Genomic DNA, 23,556 nt, shown 5'->3' on the forward strand with positions numbered 1-23,556 from the left:
TGTTCGTATATTAAAAAAAAAACCTATATTCTGATGTGATCATTTCTTGGTTTAAATTCAAATATTAAACAAATACAAATGGAATCATAGAAGTTTCCTTAAAATCTTGTTCAAAACTCTACTACTAGATTTAATTGGGAATGAACTTCTTATGCAAAGGGGTTTAGGGAAGTTAAACGTGCCGTAAGGTTAATAACTTCATTAACACACGAGACAAAGTTCAGAATTTCCCAACCTTATTACTTGTTCATACTTCATAGTATTACTATTTTGCACTTTATCCATTACCTTACCCTTAAGTAATTCCAACCACATGCTCTCCCAAACTATCCAAAGTATCTCTTTATTTCACAACAATACATAATAAGTCTTCAAAAACCCCCTTTATATTCTTTTGCTTCATTTGCATATCTCTATAGGTAAGGCAATCTTCTTGAAATTGCCCTACCCATGGAGCCAAGTCAGCCTCCACGACAACCTGACAATCACCAAGAAAGGCGGTCCACCCCACGATTCCATCCCTCACAGGGTTTTGCAGATAGAGTCTTAAGGGCTCTAGGGCATCGCCTGCTCCTCCTTTATAGGTCGGACCCAAATTTCTACATCCTTGGTGCCACCGGAAATGTGTACATTGTCAACGTATCAACAACTCTTGCTTGCACGTGTCCTGATCGTACAACCCCTTGTAAACACATTTTATTTGTGCTTATCAGGGTCCTAGGAGTCTCCTTAGATGATCCTTTTCTAAGGAGACGGACTCTAAGGTCTAGTCAGGTGACTCGTCTCTTGGCTAACCCAACCTCAAGTGATTCCCTTGCAGGCCCAACCCTTCGTGAGAGATTCCATCGAGCATTCCTCCAGAGGGATGGTGGTGGGGCTGCCCGAGCCCAACACAATGTTGTCGAAGAGGGTGCTATGTGTCCTATCTGCCTTGAAGAGATGGGAAACTCAGGGGAAAAGTTGGTGGCTTGTGCAACTTGTCGTAACTTCTTGCATGAAGAGTGCTTAATGACATGGAAAAGGACTCAGAGAAGAAGATCAGTAAGTTGTGTGATTTGTAGATCAAGATGGAAAGATAGGGCGGATCAAGAGAAGTATTTAAATTTGGCTGCTTATATTGGTGAAAATGATCATCTGACTCCTGAAAGTGCAAGAAGTACTGCTTGTCGCGAATAGTGAATATAATCACCCCTTGAAAGTTTCATGATTGTTGATGCAGTCCTGCATTATAAGTTGTACAAAGAAGTTTACTGTTAGATATCTTCATTCTTTTCTACTGCGTAGTTTATTACTGAAAATATTTAGGTTGGTTGTTTGTTTTAGAAACACTTGGGTTCGTTCATGCTACAAAAGTACGCAGTAGTATTTAGCCTTTACTCTTGAATGATATTACAGTAGAAGATTTGACTGTTAATGCTATAATTATCCTTAATCAGAAGTGCATTTCATTGATTTCAATATAGGCAATCAACTAATCATGTTTAGGACCCTATTTACCTCATGGTAGAACAGAGGAGTTTCATTGTTGTCTGGTTGGTTATCACTCTTGCATTAAATCCTTAATTGCTTAGCCTATTATAAAAGTAAATCCTTAATAAGCTAATCAGATTGAATTATAGAGCTTGAAATTGAAATCAAAATTCATTAAATTCAGACGAATCTTTAACAAATTAGCTAATCAGATTAAATTATAAAATGCTAAAATTAAAAGTGAAAATTGAAAAAAATACCGTGAGATTTCAATCTCTGATTTGCTTAATTGCTGGCTATTTTCCATGATTAAAACTTCCTTCAAAGTTTGGACCTTTAAAAACACTACTACTACTTCGTATTAGTTTTGTTTTTTCCTTTTGGTTGCATTTGACTTTTATTAACTTAAATAAATCATGATTCATTTTTACTCTTCAGTTTTAATTAAAATATACAAGTATATATATGCAAAATTCAACTCCCGCCTTACAACATGTTGGATTTTTAATCAGCCTTTAACTGCGATGCGACCAAAATTTCCAGCCTCTAACTCCGACCTAATACGACTCCAATTTTATTTTGACCATATCATCAATAGCAACCAATATAATCCATGCCAAGGACCTATAAATCCTAGAAACTCCATCCAACGTCTCATACTTTAAAGCTACAACAGTAGTCTTGTGTGTAACTGGATACACCATATAGCCGCTTGTAAAAAAACAAAGAATTGTTATAACATGACCGAGTAATCCTTGTAATATTGACTAAATAACCCCTATAACACTAATCAAGTAACCCCTATAATACAGAACGAATAACTATACTAAGGAAGTAACCTCATGATGGTTGGCGACACCGTGGCAAGCCATAGAATTTGTAAATCTACAAATAGATGGGCTAGAAATGTTTTGGGCTTTTTTTTCATTAGAATTCAATTTTTTGCTAGATATGCATGCTTTTCAAATCAATATGATAAATTAGTAAGCCTCAACTAAAGTTTTAGTATTGAAAAAACCCTAAAGTTCTACTCCAACAACCGTACCAAAGATGGAGAAACTCGAATTTGCTGAGAAACATCGCATAATTCCAGATGATATTTGCTGTTTTTACTATGATATAACCTTACACATCTTACTCTTACTTCCTCTAAAATCACTAGCAAAAAAGAAACTACTCTCCAAAACCTGGTATTTCCAAATCTCTTGCCCTAAATTTGCAAATTTTCTTATTCAATTCTCAAACTTTGTTAACCCTCAAACACTAATCTTTCAATCCAAGAATTGTATCTCTTCATTAAAATCCGAAGATTTAAACAAATTAGAAATAAACACCACTCTTTTAACTCATCCATTTCCTGATTCAAAAACAGGAGTTTACTACTATTGTGCTGGATCTTATAATTGGGTTGTTTGTATCCATGTTACTACACCTAATTTGCTAGAACAACTCATTGTTTGGAACCCGATTACGCGGGAATGCAGGCCTATTCCACTGCCTCCTGCTCGCGTAGATGATCCGCCTATCACACCAGTTTCGTGTCGTCAAAAAAGATATTGGTTCGGTTTTGTCTATTTGTTGGACGATGTTGTTATCTTTCACTTGAAGAGAAAACGGAGTTATTTGTATTCGATGAAGGATAGTTCATGGAGGGAATTAATGTATTCTAATCGATTTATTATCGAATATGAGACTATACCTTGTAGGAGTCTTGGAACTAGATTAGTCCTTAACGACGGAGTGTTACATTATGCTGTTGGTCTCTATACGATATTTAAATTTGATTTGGTCAATCACACATTATCAAGTGTACGCCACGTAAAACAACAAGGTTTATCGTATCATTGATGTTGCACTTGGTGTCACACAAGAAAGTATTTTGTGTTCCGGTCGGGTATTTCAACATTGTAGGAAGGATAAGTGGGTTTTGGAGATATGGAACTTGATTGAACGGACGAATTCGAGTTCATGGAAAAAGTTGTATATGATTTCTTTGGGTGAAGAAACACCCCGTCCATATCCTTGGGTAATTGGATTTACATATCATGGAAAAATATTTGTTGGAGGAGAAAAGCGTGTAATTGTTGATCCAAATCGGGTTGCTAGTGATAATATGCAAGAAGTTAAAACGAAACATACTGCCATTTACACTATGAGTTATGTTGAAACTCTTTTATCGCCTTATTCACTTCATAATTTAGAGTATTTGTGAAAAAATAAATTTACTACGAAGTATGTTTGTGTTTGGGTAAATCTTGTATTTTTTTTATTTATTGATTTTTGAATAAGTCTCCGAATATCTTACCATGTTAGACCTCAAATATATATAAATTTTCTTCAACTATTAGTATGTACTTTTATATAATTGTGTTTAATGTTTTTGTAATTGTTGAAAAAAAAAATTGATGTTATACGTTCTTTTATCTCAAAACATTGTTTAAGGTGCTATTAGTTGTGTGCTAATGTGTATTATTTCATTTTTGAATTTGATCTATTTTTTTTAAGAAAATAAAACCGACAAATATGAGGTATAAATGATCAACTTAAAGCCGTAAACATACATGTTTATATTTAATTTGACTTTTGCACTATTCACGTGTCATATTTGACTAAATTTTTTTGCTATCATAAAATTAATAAATGTTATTATATAATATATCATAAAATTAGTTACAATGTCTACCTTCATAATATAATTTTGTTACAATCAATTAACCTATACTAAAAGCGAACCTAAAGTGACACTTGTCACGATGTTATAAAAAAATTTCCCGCCTTTTTATCCTTTTTTATTTTAATTTTTTTTGCCAAATTTTAATGACTTCCATTTTATAACCTACCATAATACTTATTTCCATTTTGACAACGCATTTAATCCAATCATACTCAATTTAATTTTTTTTTTATTATTTTTCAACATTATATACTATAAATCTTTTAGTTACAAATATACTAACATAGTTTAAAATTAAGGTATTGTCATATATCATCATCCAAGATTATCATAATATTATTATAATTTTTTTTCCTCCGACTTAAAATTTATTTTAATTAAAAATAGGAATAATAATTTTGGTAGGATACTTTGTATAAATCTTACAAATATACATAATGTTTATAAGAACAACCGAACAAAATCATTTTATTATATTATGCTCCTCCGATTTTTTATAATCAATTAACCTATACTAAAAGCGAACCTAAAGTAACACTTGTCACGATGTTATACAAAAAATTTCCCGCCTTTTTATCTTTCCTTTTTTTTTAAAAAATTTTTTTGCCAAATTTTAATGACTTCCATTTTATAATCTACCATAATACTTATTTCCATTTTGACAACACATTTAATCCAATCATACTCAATTTATTTATTTTTTATTATTTTTCAACATATTTTATATACTATAAATCTTTTAGTTACAAATATACTAACATAGTTTAAAATTAAGGTATTGACATATATCATCATCCAAGATTATCATAATATTATTATGATTTTTTTTCCTCCGACTTAAAATTTATTTTAATTAAAAATAGGAATAATAATTTTGGTAGGATACTTTGTATAAATCTTACAAATATACATAATGTTTATAAGAACAACTGAACAAAATCATTTTATTATATTATGCTCCTCCGTTTTTTTATAAGTTATGGTTGAATTTGCACTTTTGTTGAGACACAACTTTGACCATCAATATCTTTAATTAGAGACTATTATTTTGTTACAAATATTTTTTTTTTTGGATAAATTTGTTGAATTAACACCTTTCTTTATAAATTTTGTTGTAAAATTTAATTATGACAGTGCATGGCACGGGATTTAACCTAGTTTTTTACTAATAGACAATTAAAGATATTAATGATTAAAGTTACGTCTAGGCTCGTTCAAAAAAAAAAAAGTTACGTCTAGGCTCGTTTCAAAAAAAAAAAAAAAAGTTACGTCTTGGAAAATGTACAGGTCAAACTGATGCATTAAAAAAAACATAAGGAGTAGTCTAGAACGACAAATGCACAAGGCCATGCCGACATTGTTGTTATGAAATTGTTAGCTCCACACCTCCACATATGTAACAACTAACAAGGATCCTTTCATCTTTTACCTCTTCACTATTATTGCCTGTTTCGACTTTGCTAGCTCACGGCAAAGCTAACCACATCCTCGCACTAAAGCCACAAAGTTGGAGGTTTTTTATTTAGATCAAAAAGGAAAACTTCCCCATCATAGCTAGGTTTTCATAAGTAAACTACAAAGAAAAAATTAAGCTCGAAGACTTATGACAAATCTCACAAATGATGAAGCATCAAGCTTAGCTTGAACAATATATAGGTCATTGGACTTGAATTAAATTAAGTACTTTCTCAAACTACTACTAGTACAACATATCAATGTATGTCAATGTAAACTGAATCATAGACAACGATATGAAAGAGGTATACAACATTATTATCTAATCTCATCAACAATGACCGTGGTGAATAGTACGTAGGGAGTAGAAATAATTATTTATATAAGGTAATTGGAAAAGTGAACGTCAATGAATACCGAAAAGTTGAAATTAAGCTTTGTAATTGAAGAAGTGAGTAGAAACTAATTGAAACTTTAGGGCCTGTTTTCATTGACTAAACTGAGCTGAACTGAACTGAAAATTTTATGAGAGAAGAAATTAAGAGCTGAATTGAACTGAAAATGATCTGATGAGAACAAGACCTAAGTAGCATTAAAGCAACTAACATTCTCATTTCTAACAAATTACAATACTGCCTACATTTTAATACAAAGTAAATGAAGATACCCTTGTACCCCTATGTATACTCTTTCAGTTTCATAATAATCGCAACATAATATAATGTAAATATACTTAAAGATTAATCGAAGAATATTTTAGAAGTGTTATGATTATTATGAAACGGTGGAAAACAAATCCAAGACATGTTTCTCGGCCCAACGGTCCAACCCAACAAGAATTAGAGAGGTTTTTTTTATTTTTTTTGGAAAATTCCGAGGGGGTTTTTTTTAAGGAAAATTACGAGAGGTTTTTACAACCAAATGCATCAAAAGATTCAAAACAATTCAAAATTACCAAAAATATAGTTGGCTTCCATGAGAAGCTTTTTATTGTCTTCTTCATCAGTTCACTTTTCTTTCTTCAACTTTTCGTCTTCTCTTTCCAATTTCCATCACACATTCGTAGTTAAAGGTATAATCTTTCTAAATACTTTTTGTCTTTTACTCTAATGAACTTCTTAATTTGCCTTGTTTATTATATTCTCAATGTATAACTGTATTAGGGTTTTCTTTCATTCCTTAGTCTGTTCATATAATTGCTTTGTCTTCTTTCTATATATTTTCAATGTCAAATTATATACCCTTTTCGAATTTGTTGTGGTAAGTTATAATAGGAACTTGTATTAAATTGTTTGTGTTGTTTTTGATGTAGAATTTCAATTTTGTTCTGCAGATTCTTTAATCAATCTAATATGAAACGCTCTAAAAATGAAGAGTGCCCTTTTTTGAGGTTACCTGAGAAATTGATCATTGAAATTCTGTGTCGATTGCCCGTAAAATCGTTAGGAAAATGCAAATTAGTCTGCAAATCATGGAATACCTTAATCTCAGACCCTGAATTTGCCATGTCACATGTTGAATTTTCGAAGAGTAATAATCAGCCTTTGACACTCATTTTGCAAAAGAATAATATCTTGTCTCAACTAAAGTTTCGTGATTCGACGGATATTAGTAGGGGTGTAACCTTAGCCCCGTTGAGGCACCGGTTCCTCGAGGATGATGTGTTTGACCCTAGGTGCTGTTTTATAGTCGGGTCTTGTGATGGTCTTATTTGTGTCTATGTGAAGGAGATGGGTAAGAAGAGACGTCGTGATGATTCAATGTCTCTTTGGAATCCTTGCACCACTGAGGAGTTGGAAATCTCATTGCCTGTTGAAAGGGGTTCGTTTTATGTTCATATAGAGTCTAGTTGGTTCGGATGTGTTCCTTCTTGTGATGATGACTATAAGATTTTCTTAGTCTATACGATGCATAAGCAATCTCATGGAACGTGTATGTATCTGTACTCGTTAAGGTTTGATAGATGGAAAAGTTTATATGTTTCTGATGAAGATTATGAGCGCATTTCTGAAGTTGACTCTGTATACTTGGATGAGGCGTTGCATTACCTTGTACGTCGCAAATGGATTGTTATATTTGATTTGGTTTCAGAAACCTTTAAGAAGGTGCCCTTCTCAATTGATGAGGCTGATAAATTACCAAACTATCATCAGCTATCGCTTGGTGTGATTGGAGAATATGATTGTCTATGTGCTATGTTTGTACATCACTCTGAGGAATGGATGGTCGAGCTGTGGACCTTGGAGGAGTATGATGATTGGGATTCTTGGGAAAAGATGTATCGAATTGAATTGAAGGAAAATATTGTCATAAACTGCATGAAATTTTTGGGGTTCACTTACAGTGGTAATCTTTGCATTCAACAAGCAAATGGACTTGTGCTGGTTGATACAGATGATGATCCTCCTTCACATGTCGTAGCTCGAAATCCCTCTTTTGAAAAGGTCTACAAGGTGATGGATTATGTGGAGAGCCTTGTGTCTCCTGATTCTATTTCGTAAGTTAATTTTGGTGGCAGTCGAACCATAAGGGCATTACAAGGGACCATGTCAAGGACGCGATCAATTCAAGCTGGCTAGGGGTATTAGGTTTTGGGATGTGGGTTGATGATGAAGAATTGAAACTGTGATGTTATTACTACTAGTAATAATCCTTTTGTTGACAATCAGAAGTTCATTTTGGTTGGATTTTTCTTTTTTTTTTTCGACATGAGGTTAATTTTTGGTTGGATTGTGGTGATGTATTTTGCATTGGCTTGGATGATTTCTACTATTATGCATTTAATTATGTTGTTTCTATTATGTTCTATAACTAACGTAGTACGTACTAATCATCAATGAGTGGTTGTGTTCATCATGGATTAAGTATTGCTTGTTTGGGATCTTTAATACGGAACAATTAGTAAATTAGAGAAGTTCAAAGCCAATATATGTTACAAAAGCTTCTCCAATATTTGGCGGTTTGTGAAACCATCAATTTATTAAGGGCTTGTTTGGTATCTTTTTGGTTTTCAGTTTCCTGTTTTTTTTAAATCTAAAAATCAAAAACAGAAAACAAGAAAAAAGTGTTTCCACTTTTTTGTTGTTAGTTTTCAAAATTATCATAATTTTAATAAGTCTAAATTATTTTAATTCAATACGTGACATATATAATATACTTTTAAAAAACAAAAAACCAAAAAAAAAAAACCACAACGATGCCAAACGAACTTTTAAATTTTTGGTTTACAAAACCCTTGTTTCATACTTGATCAAACTACAATTGATAGAAGTATTAAACAAGAGAAAGAATTAACAACCTGACACTTTGGATTGAGATACATTCTATATAGGGGGTGCTAAACTTGTCTCCAGTTGGTTTGTGTTTGCTCGAATCATCCCAGAACTTGATAACTATACAAGAAATTTAATATTTTGACCTTGATTGATTATCCCCCTTTTTTTTCAAACACTTTTACCTTGACACTTATTATATTTGAGCATAAACTAATACTCTTAAGTAGGTAAAATTCATAAAAGAGAATAAATATATATAATCAACAAATGTTTGAAATTCAAGAAACCTACGTAGTAAATCTTTGATCGACTTAGGTCAACTCGAAACTTAACAAGTGCGAGCTGAGCAACCCTCTGCTCGTGATCGACTCATTCGATTAGCACCCCTAATTCTATATATGTATCTCAATTAAAATGCCTAAAATTTTATAAACACGGAGAGAGTAAAAAGAGGACGCCCTCATTAATCATCTAAATAAACATTATTGGTTTACCAATGGTCTGTTCTGATTGACTGAGCTGAACCGAACCGATCTGAAAAAATTCTTTTACAACTCACCTTTAAGAAGTAAAATACTCGAATACTTGACTTCTGATCAAATTAGGGACGTTATAGTAAGTCAGTTACTTTAGCCTTAACTACGTTATTGGCCGTCTGTCTTTGTGCCGTTCCCCAAGTCATAAGTCCGAAATAGTACTGTAACCCACAACTATTGAAACAATACTTCAATAGTTAAATCAATCATTTCACACAGTAAAAAAACTACTCCTACTCCGTAAAAAAAGGACTTGTTATCTTCCATGAGAAGCAAAACATTCATAAAATCACCATCAATTTCTTTCTTCAACCTTGTGTCTTTCTTTTCGTTTCCAATCTCCATCACACTTGCTCATCTCCTCTAAAGGTATAATCTTTCCAATATAATTTCCCTTTTTGCTTTGTTTATTTATGTTGATTTCCTCTCTAGTTGTAATTCTCTTCAATTTTTTTAATTTTTTTTTTTAAAAATTATAACTTTATATAATTTCATCACATTGTGTTATTTACTTGTTTTGAACTATTTTTTTTCAATTTTAGATAATGTACTTGTTTTGAACTATTTTTTTTCAATTTTAGATAATGTACTTGTTTTGAACTATTTACTTGTTTTGAACTATTTTTTTTCACCAAAAATTCCTAATTAGGGCACATAACTTCCAATCAAGTCTAATAAAGTACTTGCATGGTTTAATAAGCTGAAAAGAACACATTCATAATGTTGTTTTGTTTTATGAATATGTTGTGGGAATTTGTAGTAATTAAGAGTTATGAGCTTGTTAAAGAATTTATTAGTATGTTGATAATGTTCTTAATTCTTAATAGTTGCAAGTTGATGTTAATGGTTATATTAGTTGAAATTGTGTTTATAATGTAGTAACATCAGAATTTTTTTGCAGTGAAAACTCGAAGGACTAATCTAATATGAGCCGATTCAAATATGAAGATGACCCTTTTTTGGGGTTAAATGAAGAATTAATACTTGATATTCTGTATCGACTGCCTGTAAAATCATTAGGACAATGCAAACTAGTATGCAAATCATGGCTTACCCTCATCTCAGACCCTGAATTTGCAAGATCACATCTCGATTATTCGAACAGTATTAATCAACCCCTGACCCTCATTGTTCAAAAATTCAATACCCTTTCCACCCTGAAGTTTTCTGATCCGAACAATATTACTGAGGGTGTAACCTCAGACATGTTGAACAATCGATTCCTCGATAGCTTTGTATCCAGTTATTATTATTGTTTCATTGTCGGGTCAAATGATGGCCTAATATGTGTTTATATGAAAGAGATGGAGAGGGGTAGACGCGGTCAAGATTCATTGCATCTTTGGAATCCTTGCACCACTAAAGCAAGGGAGATCTCATTGCCTGTTAAAAGGGGGTCATTTTTTGTTCATATAGACTCAAGTTGGTTTGGTCGTGTTCCCTCTGATGACTACAAAATCTTCTTAGTGTATTCGGAGTATAGGCCCTATCCCTATGAAAAGGGCATCTATTTATACTCTTTAAGGGCTGGTAGATGGAGAAGAATACATGTCTCTGATGATGAGGATTTGGGGTTAATCTCGGATGCTCATTCTGTTTTCTTTAAAGACGCATTGCACTATCTTGTATGTCGCGAATGGATAGTTATATTTGATTTAGCAGCAGAGACCTTTAAGAAGGTTCCCTTCTCAATTAAACCTGATCAAGTACCAAAACATGATAAGCTTTTGCTTGGTGTCATTGGAAAATATCACCGCCTATGTGCTATGTTTTTAAATCGCTTTGAGGAACAGATGTTCGAGCTTTGGACCCTGGAGGAGTATGATAATTGGGATTCTTGGAAAAAGCTGTATCGAATTGACCTGAGGAAGTAAATACCCAGAAATCGCATCCAATTTGTAGGTTTCACATACAATGGTTATCTATGCATTCAAGTGAATGGGCTCGCGCTCATTGACCCAGATGATGATCCACCTTCACATGTCGTTACTCAATGTCCCAGTGTAGAGGTTTACAAGGTTATCGATTATGTGGAGAGTCTTGTCTCCCCAAATTCTATCCCATAATTTAATTTGCTGGTAATCGAAACAATATAGAAGGGTGCGTGTCAAGGTCACAAACAAAGCTGGCTATGGTTCTGAGATGTGGGTTGATGAAAATGTGATGTTATAACTACTAATAGTAATCCTTTTGTTGACAACCAAAGTTCATATTGTATGAATTTGTGGTTTGCAAAGCTAGTGGCTTCTATGCGTGTAATTCTGTATATTTAACTTTTGGTGCTATGTTCTGTGCCTCTCTATTTAAGTACTAATCTACAATGAGTTGTAATATGCATTATTTTGGATCAACTATGCAAATGTGGTAATTAATCTTATATATTCTGCAGTTGATATATTCTACAGGGGTGGTAACATATGTTTGTATTCAACTCTTTCATTGTGTACCAAGCATAGCTTGGTCTAGTATTCAAGTTTATAACTCACAAACCCAACTAGAGACGCTTTGGGGGTGAGGATTCCCGCACCCTTCCCCCTCACTTCCAAAGTGTCTAGCCCACTAACCCGGAGGTTAAGAGGACCTATGAGAGATTTCAACCCGGTAGAACCCTTCTCCTTACCAACAAAAAAAATAAAAATAAAAAATAAACTCTTTAATTGTACGTACAAAATTTCCTTCCATCTCTTGATCATCACACAGCTCAAAATAGTCAGAGGCCTAAAAATTTTCAGGTTATCGGTTCAGTGTAATTTTCCTTATCAATGAACTGATGTGTTATTGATGAAATCAACTAATGGATACTAGAGGTACCATAATATTTAAATTTAACATGTTCATACAATACAATTTTTGTTGTTGATTAAAAGAGGAAAAACTAATGATAATAAGCCGGGCTAGTCCTGTTCAAACCAGGTTTTTCATCCTTATGCACGCAGCTGGGAATTTAGAAATTATGAATAGGCTAGGCTAGAATTAAATACAATTGGACTTCCTCGTAAAAAAAATCTTTAATACTTTATTATGATTTATCACTTTATCATTAAACTAGTTTTTGGCTTTGAGTCCCGGATCATTACTTGTATTTTGCTTGCATTATCATTATAGTTAATTTATATTGAATGTTTAATTTGTCAATTTGATTAAACATTAGACTATTAGAGGGAGGAAACTAAGAATAATATTGTGTGAATATTTGATGCCCATCAACAGTTACATTTTCATCGATATTAGTTGCATTAGGTCAAATGTAAAATTCATGAAATCAAATAAATGTATATTTTCCTATATTATAAAAAAACAATGGACAAATGATAAAATTAATGACATAGAGTGTTGAAGTATTTACCTATGATAGAGATAAAAGACAAACAACCTATTGAACAGATGAATAGAAAAATATTTTAGGAGATTGATTTAGAGTGTGAAAATTATGACACTAAGATGTTGTTTTATATAAGAAAATAGAGGTGTTACCCATAGTTGTTCGGAATATTGAAATATGAAATGATAATTTTCAATTCAATTTAGTCAACCATTTTACATTACCAAAAAATTTGTAAAATTCCCTATAACAAAAAAAAGTCAAATCTCTTTTTTCTATATAACAAAAAGCTATGACAAATTTAATCTTCAATTTAGGTTTTTTAGGATCCCATTTTAATAATTTCTTATAAACAAATTCATTTATGATGCTGGATATTGTAAATAATAAAATTATCAAATATTACAAGTATATTACCTTGTACTATTTGATAATATTAATACTTTTAGGTTTCTTTTAAAATATTTGTAAGGGTTCTAAAATATTTTATAATAATAATAACAATTTTCCTAACAATAATAATAATAATAAATCATATACTAATATATAAAGCTAAACTTTTAGCCAGACCACAAGACAACGACACTTTAGAATTCTATTTGGATAGAATTTTAGGATAAAATAGTTAGTTAAAAGTTTTATTTTCGATAAATACCAATTTTTTAGATGTACAAATTGAATTATATTTTATTCAAAAAAATTATTAGATTATAATTCTAAAAAATTATCATACAAATTTACTTTTTTATATCATAATATTTTTTTGGAGCGAAGGAAGTACTTCAAGGTGTAAAACATACATTTATACTTCGTAATATATACTAACCGGTTAAAATAATATAGTTCACAATCTAATAGAATTTTATAACTATGTAGACCTGTCAATTAGGATCAGGTCATGAGTAATCTCGGATTGAGTCACTTCAGGTTACGAGTCAAAACTGTTCAACCCTTGCCTAAAGTTTTGGGTTCGAATCAACCCAACGGGATTTGAACATTTATTTAATTTAATTTATTTTTTTGCTAATTTTTAATTTTTTTTATGTATTAAATCGAACATTTCCACTAATATTATTAGGCATTACATGTCCACTAATCTTCACAAAAGCACATCAATTCCTAACTAATTTTATATCAATGATATATTTTAAAATTTGATATATATAGAATAAAAATTTATCTTAAAATTTAATAAACAACCCGGACATCGCACGGGGCATGATACTAGTTATTAATAATAATAGTAATAAAACATTACTATGTTTTTAAAAAAACATTAATATTGATTAAAATAAAAGTAGAATATTGAAATAATTAAAATAAGTTCAGATCAGAAAAAATAAGTTCAGATCAGATCAGATCAGATCAGAAAAAATAAGTTCAGTTCAAATCAGATCAGAAAAAATAAGTTCAGATCAGAAAATATAAGTTAAGATAAGATAAGATAAGATAAGATAAGATCAGACCAGACCAGATCAGCTAAAATCAGGTGAACTAAACAGGGCATTAGTACAGAGTATTAGAAGTCAAGCTAAGTTTTAATTCCATCTCTCTCTAAGTTGCTTTTTAAAATCCAAATCCATAGCACTATATGAACAAAATGGGACTAACTTCCCTAAAAAAAATTAAAAAAAAATGGAAATTAACTTAAGGGGTAAATCCATATTTCTCTTCTTGATAAACATGGAAATAATGGAAAAATGTATCTAATTCTCATTATAACACCCCTTCTGGCTAATTTCCTTTCAGAAAAATAAAATAAAAATAATAATAAAGTTGGCTGAGAGCATCTCCAATGATTAGTTTTAGGATTTGCTTGCAATATTTAAGAATTACATATTTGTAGCTCTACCATTGGAGAAGAAAGAAAGCAAGCTGCTTTCAAGCAAGCCCTGCTCAAACAAGCAGTGTAGCTTGAAATTTTTTTTCAATTTTTTTTTCTATAAAAATTAATTGATTGATCTATACTCCATGTTCCCAACACTTTATATTTTATCCAATTCTTATCTTATCTTTTTATTAATTTTTTTTTTTATTTTTAATTTAATTTTAACATAATGTCTTCATAGCAAGATTCATATATATCATACATTGATTTTAATATTAATATTACACATATATACTTCCTATATATCTTCTATATATATTTAGTTCAACTACCATATTTTAAAAAAATAAATAAATCATATTAAAATAAAGGGAAGTTAAATAGCTTAACGTATTTATTATAAAAAAATATATACATTAGGTCTGTTATATAACATGATTTATATAAACTAGATTAAAACCTTGTATTAAATTAATATTGTATTGTTTTCCTATCTAATATGTGAAAAAAATATACGTATTATAATATTTAATAAATTATATAATAATTTAATATTATAAAATAAATTATGTTAGAAAAAAAAGGCTTATACAAGCTACAAAGCAATGTAGCTTACTGTTGGTGCAACTTGTAGCCTAAATTCATTGTTGCTTGATATTATGATGTGGCAAGGTAAGCTACAAGATTGTAGCTTACCATTGGAGATGCTCTAATTATTTTTTCAAAATTATTGTACAGTATATCATTTCTCAATCTACTTGTATACCATTTGTAGGTTGTAGGCCTTGTAGCTACAAGTCTAAAATTACTTGTTAAAAATAACTTAATTTCTTAATTTTTTTCATTTGATTGTGTTCATCAAGTACTTTGCCAAGCAAATTAACTTATTATAGAAATTTCCTTATCTCTAATCTCTATACTCTTATAAAGTTAACTACTTATATTATACTCCATGTGTATCTAAAAGTTCGTAATTTAAATAGTAATTATCTACCAAAACAATGCAGAAAAAAACTTTTAAAGCGGGGTAGGTGTAATAAGTGTTTATCTCACAGAAATCATTGTTAATAATTCATTACAATTAAAAGATTAGAATTTAAAATAAAAATGTTACTCCGTATGTTCTTTGACCAACAAATAAAAGTTAATTAACTGTGATAACAGAATTTAAACATTGATAGTGACATTTGTAGAAATGTCCTACGTCTATTCAGTATATATGGTTTACGTTACACAAATGTTTTTATATCGATTACAATCCAGGTATTAAGATATATCCATTAACAACCATTATTAAACTTTAAGTCATTTTCATGCATCACTTTATAATATTATTCCTTTTACCATGACGTTAAGTTTGGAATAATTTGTTATCTAGCAGCATTGCAATTCAATCACGTTACCATTGTAAGCCATTAGCAACTGCACACCTAGCCAGATTGTATCTATAGATTAGATGTATAGTACTAATGTCAATTAAATAATGATTAGTTATGATTAACAGACCATTATTATTTCATGAACTTTCCCTTGTTTTTTTTCTTCTTTCACTCATAGGCTACACGAAGTACAAAGTTTTAAACAAAGTATGAGGTAAATATAAATTATTTTCCTTTAAAAGTTAATCCTATAGTAATGGCATGTAATTTGATTTCACACTCCCTCTCTAAAATTGTCTTAATTTGTGTACCAATAGCTATTGTTAATTTTCTTACACCCTAAATTGCTTCTAATAGGGTTTGATATCACAACTTCAATGTTGAAATATTAAATACGAGTACATTTTTTTAAAGAGTTTACTTAAGCTACTTGGATTAGTACAAGTGTATAACAGCATAATTAATACTCATAAAAAATACACAGAATTGACAAAATTGTGTTTTTAAATACATGTAAATATCATTATATGTGTTTTTCCATATATGTATGCACTCCAATTTTTCGTTCCAAATTAGTTGATATATTTTGACTTTTAACATTATTTACAAACTTTACTTTAATTTGACTCTATCTTTTATTTATGTAATTAATAAATGATACTAGTAAAAACCAAGTCACTTATTGTAGATGTTGTTTGATTCCTCTCAATTTGTGTTTGTAAAATACCAACTTTTTCTAATTTTTACTTCATACTTATCGTTAATATGGGATATTAAACTTTGGAAAACATAATAGAGATGTGTAATAATTTAGGGTTGTTTGGTTAGTAATGAGGGAAGTAAACTCATATAGGAATTTCAACTTACCTAAGGGGGATTAGGTCAGTAAATTCCTATATTTTAGTTCTACTTCATTCATTTCACCAAATTTTATTCAACCAAACAACTTCTCATTTTGTAATTCCTAAGAACTCCCAATTCCCATTTTTAAGTAAACCAAACAACATCAGAATGAAGGAGGTATGTCGTCATCTCATTTTCATATTTACTCGAGACTCAAGAGCCTCGTTGGTCTAGTGTTTAGAGACTCAGGTAGGACTGAGCAAAACTACCCGAAAACCCGAAAAATCGGTCCGTAACCGTTTCAAAAATTAGGGTACCCGATCCGATAACCATAACGGTTTGGGTACCCGTTCCGATAATTTGTTATCGGGTATGGTTATGGGTATCATTTTAAAATTAACGGTTACCCGATCCGATCCGATCCGATAAGCATTTTTTTTGCTTTTTTTTTTTCCCTAGTTAAATCTATGAATATAAATCTAAACTTTTACTTTACTTCATAATCACTTTATAATATCAATGATTAGTAATATTATTAATAATTTGGTCAAGATCATATGGTATTGTTTTTAATTAGTTGTAAATTATATCATAATTACTACATAATTAAGTTTAATTATCATTATTGGATATCTCATTGGGTACTCGATAACCGATCCGAAAATCCGGGTACCCGAAGTCCGGGTACCCGAACTTATCGGTTCGGGATGGGTATCACTTTTAGTGATTTTGGTTAACAGTACCCGAACCGTTAGTACCAAAGATACGGGTACCCGTTCCATGCTCACCCCTAGACTCAGGTCCTCTTTCCACCTTTATATGCTACGAAATATATCGATTCCGTATTTATATCCGTTTTCATACAACCAACTTTAAACGGAGTACTCGTAGCACACAACGGTGGCGGTGACATAGCTAAAGAAAACATACTATATCACCCCTCTTATAAAATTGATCTACTACTCCAACATTCCAACTCAATAGTCAATAAGCCAATTAGCCAAACTAAGTAATTTAATCTCTTCTTACGCTGTGTTGTGCAGCACTGTACATTCACCTTAGAAATCAAAACTCAAGAATAAGAAATAGAAAATGGCAGATGTCACAGAAAGTCCAGGATTACCAACCCGCAACCCAGCACACAAGATCGTCGCCGTCGCCGCCGGCGAAGCTCATACTCTCGCACTTTCCGGTAACCCCAGTTGCCATATACTTTTCAATACAATTTTACTTTATAATATGATTGAAACTAATGTGTGTAATATATGCTATGAAAATGGTGACCCAAATGAATTGGGGCAGGAGATGGGAAGGTATATTCATGGGGAAGAGGCACATTTGGGCGACTTGGGAATGGTTCTCAATCGGATGAGAATCATCCAGTGCCAATTAAATGGGATAATAATGATGATTTGCAAGATGAGAAGTGTCCCAAATTTGTTGGGGTTGCTGCTGGTGCTTATCATAGTCTTGCTCTTGCTGGTAATACTACTATGTAACACCCCTTTTTAAGTGCTTTAATTTGTTGCTTACTCAAGAAGTGAAATTCTTAGTTCAGAACTTTTCTGTGTGTTGAGTGTATAGGTTGATTGTGAACTCGAGTTCGGCTAGCTTAATTGGTAAAGTCTTTGATTGCAGGTTTATGGTTTTGGTTTGAAATTCGGTTGTAGTGCCTTTAGTGGGTTTATAATTTATATACACACCCACTATGTACCCTACCCTAGAAAAGAAAAGAACAGAAAAGAATATTTGTTAATTTGGGTTTTGAACTATGAAGTTGGTATATGATTGGTAAATTTATTTTATTGTACTATATTGTTTTGTATAGGAATTTCTATCATTGAGAGAATATTGTAAAGTATTTCCAACACCTATATTGATAACTGTAGTCTTTCAGTCCTTCTAAATTTAGTAATATTGAAGAATTTCTTGTTGTTTCTTGTGCTAGGAGAGGGAGTAAAAGTTGTTTCATGATCTATGTAGTGTGGAACCTAGAAAAGGCAAAGAAATTGACTTGTAAGACTAGACTATGAAAAAAGACCAACAAGACTATGACAAGACTAAAGCTATAACATTATGGCTATACTGTGGGATCTAATTCTGTGGTCAAGCCGGTTTGCTCTCTTGATAGTTGCTTGCTTAAAGGAATGGAAGCATTGTCGCTAAATTTCTAATATTGTAGAAGAGGGATCAGTTTTTGCTTTGAATATTTTAAATGTAAGGACCTGGGTGTCCTGAACTCCTGCAGGTCTGCAAGGCCATATCTTTCCTTGTTATTTTCTAAATTGATTATTAGAAGGAAGTTAAGTAAACCTTATGTGATCTAGTTAGTTGTAACCTATCATGCATTCATGCTAGACACCGCTGCTCTTTTGTTGGTTGTATTTTTTCTCCGGATATATGATTTTTGCATAGTTAATTGAATTTAACCTATCTGGATTTTAAATCCAAAGTTATACTTTGGTTTTGAATGCCAATTTATGATGCTGTTTTGGGTTTCCATTCAAGAAGATACTCTATTTTTAATCCTCACTCTTTATTGTACAATACCTGTATATTTCTCACCTCAATCACTTATTTTAAAAGCTCTTTCTATAAGCTGCTATTTAACTGAAATTCCTTATTTGGGGGGTTTCAAATTTTTTACATTTGCTAGATAGCCAACTTGGATTTGAAGGAGAAAATGTGTCAGTTCCCTGTCAATTAGGTACGTTAGCTCAGTTGAATTCTCCCCGATCTCTTGGTGATGACTCAGAAGGAAAGAGTAAAAATCCACTGAAGGTAAGACTGTAAGAGTGAAACTCTAATTCATTTTTGACAAGGTGATGAACAATGGAGTTATGATATACATTTTTCCCTTGTTTATGATTACAGGTTTGTGCAATCAAAGCAGGTGGAATGATGTCATTTGCAATTGATAACCTTGGGGCACTCTAGATGTGGGGCAACATCCCACAGCAAAGCAGTCCTGATGACAATACATTCACACTTATTAGTGTTCCAAACCCAATTCCAATGTTCGATTTTTACGGTCACACAGTTGTTAAGGTGGCATGTGCAAATGAGCATGTTGTTGCACTAGTCAGTGCTGGTGAAAAACATGTTGGTGATGATCTTGTGTGTTACACTTGGGGTAACAATAATCATGGTCAACTAGGTTTGGGAGATACAGAGAGCAGATCACATCCCCAGGCTGTTGCACAGTTCAGCGAGGGATCTGCTTGGAGAGCTTATGATGTGGCTTGTGGATCTTTTCACACTGTTGTACTTACTTTCAAGAAGCAACCGAGTGATACATTAGCTAGTGTCTGTTGGACATTTGGCCTTGGAGAAAACGGTCAGCTTGGACATGGTATTGTTGATTACTTAATTTGTAGGGATTATTAATCTAAAAATTGTTTTTAGTTGTGTGTCTTTATTTACAGCTCATAAGCATATTAAATTAATGTATCTATCTTCTGTATTTGTTTATTTGTAATAGGTACAACCCAGAGTTCCTCACTCCCTGAACCCGCTAGAGAATTGCCAGAAAATGCTTATTTTGTTTCCGTAGACTGTGGATTGCTTCATACAAGTGTAGTTTCATCTGCTGGGGAAGTGTGGTCATGGGGGATGGAAAAGGGTCTAGGGCTTTGCCCTGATGTGAGCTTTTCGGGTGTGGATCATGGAGATGCAATCTTGCCGCTGCAATTCTCATGCAATGGGAGCAATTTTCCTGACCCTGTAGAAGTTGCATGTGGGGCAGCACACACTGTCCTAGTCGCAGATGATGGTTACAAGCTCTGGTCTTGGGGACGAGGAAGGAGTGGAGTTCTCGGTGATGGTAAGGTTAGTGATTCTTACTCTCCGACAATGGTTTTGTGGCCCCCGCTATCAGAAGATTTCAGCGACGGTTTGAACATAGAGTCAAAGAAGCCTAAAGAAGGAGGTGAAAAGACAGAAGTTGATGAAAAGTTGTCTTCAGCAATGGAAGAGATGAAACTCTTGCAATCAAAACTTTCGGTGATGGAAAGTTATGTAAGCGTTCTTCATGGCTCACTCTTTGGGAAGCCTTTTGAAGAGAGTGATATTCCAGCCTCATTGATCGAGTCTGATTCTTTTGATGTTGGAAAAGCATGGCAAGGTATGTTGGAGGCAGCAGATGGTAAAGAGCTAAGGCGTTTAGAAATGTTCTACGGAAATATGCTAGACGGGGTCAAGGATAAGATAATGAAGAGGAAAATTCAAGAGATTGTGAAGGAGCACCTTCAGTCTTCCAGTACTACTCAATATTGATTTGCTGTGGGATAATTATACTCACAAATGCAGGGATTACTCTGTTAATATATACGAAGTATGATCAATAAGTTGGCAAGCTTTACTTAATTATACAAGATTTTGCAGGTATGTCAACAAAAATTTCTGTAATTTGTGAAATCAGTACAGTATGTCAGTATGTATACAATACAGAATACTTCAAAAAAAAAAAAATTAATTTTTTTTTTGGGTTAATATAGAAGTTTGTTGAAATTTTACATTAAGCTATGGTGGTATGTAAAAATATAATTGTTTTTATATGACTTACATTGGGTGATTAATCTGATTTTGGAGTTAAATTTTACGAAGTATAATACTACTTATTCATTGGTACAATGTCAGTTTCTATGTATTCTTTTAGCAGGTATAATTTCATTGACATAGTATTTAACCTTGAGTTGGCAAATTGGAATTCTATTAGTACAGGTAAGACAAGCCGCAACAAAGAGGATAGAACATGGCTGGGGTCACTCAACAAGGTTCATCAAAGGATGAGGTTTATCTTATTCAACATTAATTATCATTTATCTATAATTAAATTAAATATTGCATAAAGCTGTCTATAGATGCTTATGGTGTGTTCCATTCTATTGTTCATCTATTATAACTCTACTTACTAAACCTGATTGAATTTGATCAGCCCTGATTTCACCGTATATTTGCACCTGATAAAAAAATGATCAACCATGAATCATTTTACTTTAACGACAAAGGGAACACGCCCTTAGGGCTTGTTCACATTTACTAAACTGAATTCAACCGATCGGAGCTGAACTGAACTGAAATGAACATCCCCTAATTTGATGTGTCTGAGCAAGCAAACGGGGTAATTGTAATAAAGTTTGTTCGAGTTTGAGTCTTATTAAAGTACACTACATTTGACTAGGATCGTGTTCTAAACCGGTCTATCTTAGGGCAAATCCAAATCGAAATGGGTTAGTGTTAATAACTCTATTACGAAGCATGTGAATTTTCTATTAGTGTTATTAATGTTTAGTTTCATTTTCATTTCGATCGGTTATAGATTCGATATGAGTCGATCTAAACCAGTCAAAATCAATTATTCAGTTGTTCACACCTTCACGGAGTCATCTAATCATCCGTGACCTGAAAAACAAATCTCTTTCCCTGGATCTTATCATCACAAGTCACAAGACTACAAACTAGTACACCTTTTCGCAGTTGAGAACAATAATGAAAATGTAACCAACTTTTAATTCACTGCTTTTTTATCTCATAAATTTGGAATTTTTCTCTGCATTCTCTATATTATTATTCAATCATATCATAACTAAACTTAGGCAAAAATGGAATCCATTAAGTTATACCCAAACAAACTACCATTCTTCTTCTTTCTATTAATAGTAATTTTACTATTAGTAGTCCAAATCCAAGCTTATTATCCAATTAATTATAATTTCTCTAAATCATCCATTAATCCCAACAAAATTGATCCTTATGCATTTCTCCACATTATTCCGAACTCGGACGGGTCAATAACCCGAATAAAAGAATTCTACCCGACCGTCCCGCCCAATACTTCTACTTCCCTTGCATTTTCTAGAGATGTCCCACTCAACCGGGTTAAAAACACATGGGTTCGGGTCTACTTACCCAACAAGCCCGGGCCCAAGCCCGTTACAAACCTCCCCATCATGGTGTTTGCCCATGGTGGGGAGTTCATTCTCCTTAGCACGGCCACCCCACAATTCGACTCGTTTCTCTCCAACACCGCGAGCAGCCTCCGTGTGCTAGTGGTCTCGGTCGAGTACCGCCTTGCCCCCGAGCATCGCCTCCCCGCCGCCTACGACGACGTTTTGGAGGCATTGTATTGGGTGAAGGATAAGAAGGATGAGTGGGTGACAAAATATGGGGATGTTTCAAGGTGTATCATTATGGGGGAGAGTGCTGGGGCAACATTGCGTACAACGTTGGATTACGTGCTTCTGAGTTAGTTAATGAACTAAAACCGTTAGTTATACGAGGTTTGGTTTTAATTCAACCCTTTTTTGGGGTAACAAGTCAAACTCCTCTTAAACAAGGTGGTTTTTTTCCTATAGAGGTGATTGAGTTGCTATGTAAGTTATCTTTACCACTTGGGACTAGTAGTAATAATCCTTATTTTAACCCGATGTTTGGTGGCGGGTCGAGTAGTTTGAACACAATTAAGGATTTAGGTTGGCGGGTTGCGATTGCGGGTTGTGATGGGGATGGACTATTTGATAGGCAAGCGGAGGTGTTCGGGTTTCTTAAAGATCGAGGGATTGATGTTAATAGCTATTTTAGTAATGGATATTACCATGGTGTTTTTGTTAGTGATTTTATTGAATCACAAAAATTGTTTGAATTTGTAAGAAGTGTATTTTCTTCTTCAATAGCTTATTAAATGTTTGTTAGCAAGTACATTATTTGAGTTGTCAACCAATTATTGTGAAATTGCAATTTAAATATGGTTATTGTAAAAAAATACAAGTTTAA

The 23,556-nt window shown here is 32.6% G+C and overlaps 5 protein-coding genes and 1 pseudogene across 5 annotated transcripts; all 6 read left to right on the forward strand.

Moving 5' to 3' along the window:
* The first annotated feature begins 217 nt into the window (after positions 1-217).
* Positions 218-1,414, forward strand: LOC110705314 (mitogen-activated protein kinase kinase kinase 1-like). The gene has a single exon (XM_021883149.1). The coding sequence runs from the start codon at positions 451-453 to the stop codon at positions 1,174-1,176; it is 726 nt and encodes a 241-aa protein (XP_021738841.1). The 5' UTR covers positions 218-450; the 3' UTR covers positions 1,177-1,414.
* A 4,958-nt stretch (positions 1,415-6,372) lies between these two features.
* Positions 6,373-8,449, forward strand: LOC110705565 (F-box/kelch-repeat protein At3g06240-like). The gene is made up of 2 exons (XM_021883456.1): positions 6,373-6,671; positions 6,933-8,449. Exon 2 carries the CDS (start codon positions 6,952-6,954, stop codon positions 8,098-8,100), a length of 1,149 nt encoding a protein of 382 aa, XP_021739148.1. The 5' UTR covers positions 6,373-6,671; positions 6,933-6,951; the 3' UTR covers positions 8,101-8,449.
* A 1,887-nt stretch (positions 8,450-10,336) lies between these two features.
* LOC110705849 (F-box/kelch-repeat protein At3g06240-like) lies at positions 10,337-11,284 on the forward strand. The gene has a single exon (XM_021883781.1). The coding sequence runs from the start codon at positions 10,337-10,339 to the stop codon at positions 11,282-11,284; it is 948 nt and encodes a 315-aa protein (XP_021739473.1).
* A 6,371-nt stretch (positions 11,285-17,655) lies between these two features.
* Positions 17,656-21,412, forward strand: LOC110705568 (ultraviolet-B receptor UVR8-like). Its single transcript, XM_021883458.1, has 5 exons — positions 17,656-17,974; positions 18,085-18,264; positions 19,439-19,563; positions 19,657-20,134; positions 20,264-21,412. Exons 1-4 carry the CDS (start codon positions 17,875-17,877, stop codon positions 19,717-19,719), a joined length of 468 nt encoding a protein of 155 aa, XP_021739150.1. The 5' UTR covers positions 17,656-17,874; the 3' UTR covers positions 19,720-20,134; positions 20,264-21,412.
* On the forward strand, positions 19,720-21,057 carry LOC110705850 (ultraviolet-B receptor UVR8-like). The gene is made up of 2 exons (XM_021883782.1): positions 19,720-20,134; positions 20,264-21,057. Exons 1-2 carry the CDS (start codon positions 19,720-19,722, stop codon positions 21,055-21,057), a joined length of 1,209 nt encoding a protein of 402 aa, XP_021739474.1.
* A 655-nt stretch (positions 21,413-22,067) lies between the features above and the next one.
* Positions 22,068-23,499, forward strand: LOC110705567 (annotated as a pseudogene).
* The last annotated feature ends 57 nt before the right edge of the window (positions 23,500-23,556 follow it).

The sequence above is a fragment of the Chenopodium quinoa genome, unplaced genomic scaffold, assembly GCF_001683475.1.
Source record: "Chenopodium quinoa cultivar QQ74 unplaced genomic scaffold, ASM168347v1, whole genome shotgun sequence".
In the NCBI taxonomy this organism is placed as follows: domain Eukaryota; kingdom Viridiplantae; phylum Streptophyta; class Magnoliopsida; order Caryophyllales; family Amaranthaceae; genus Chenopodium; species Chenopodium quinoa.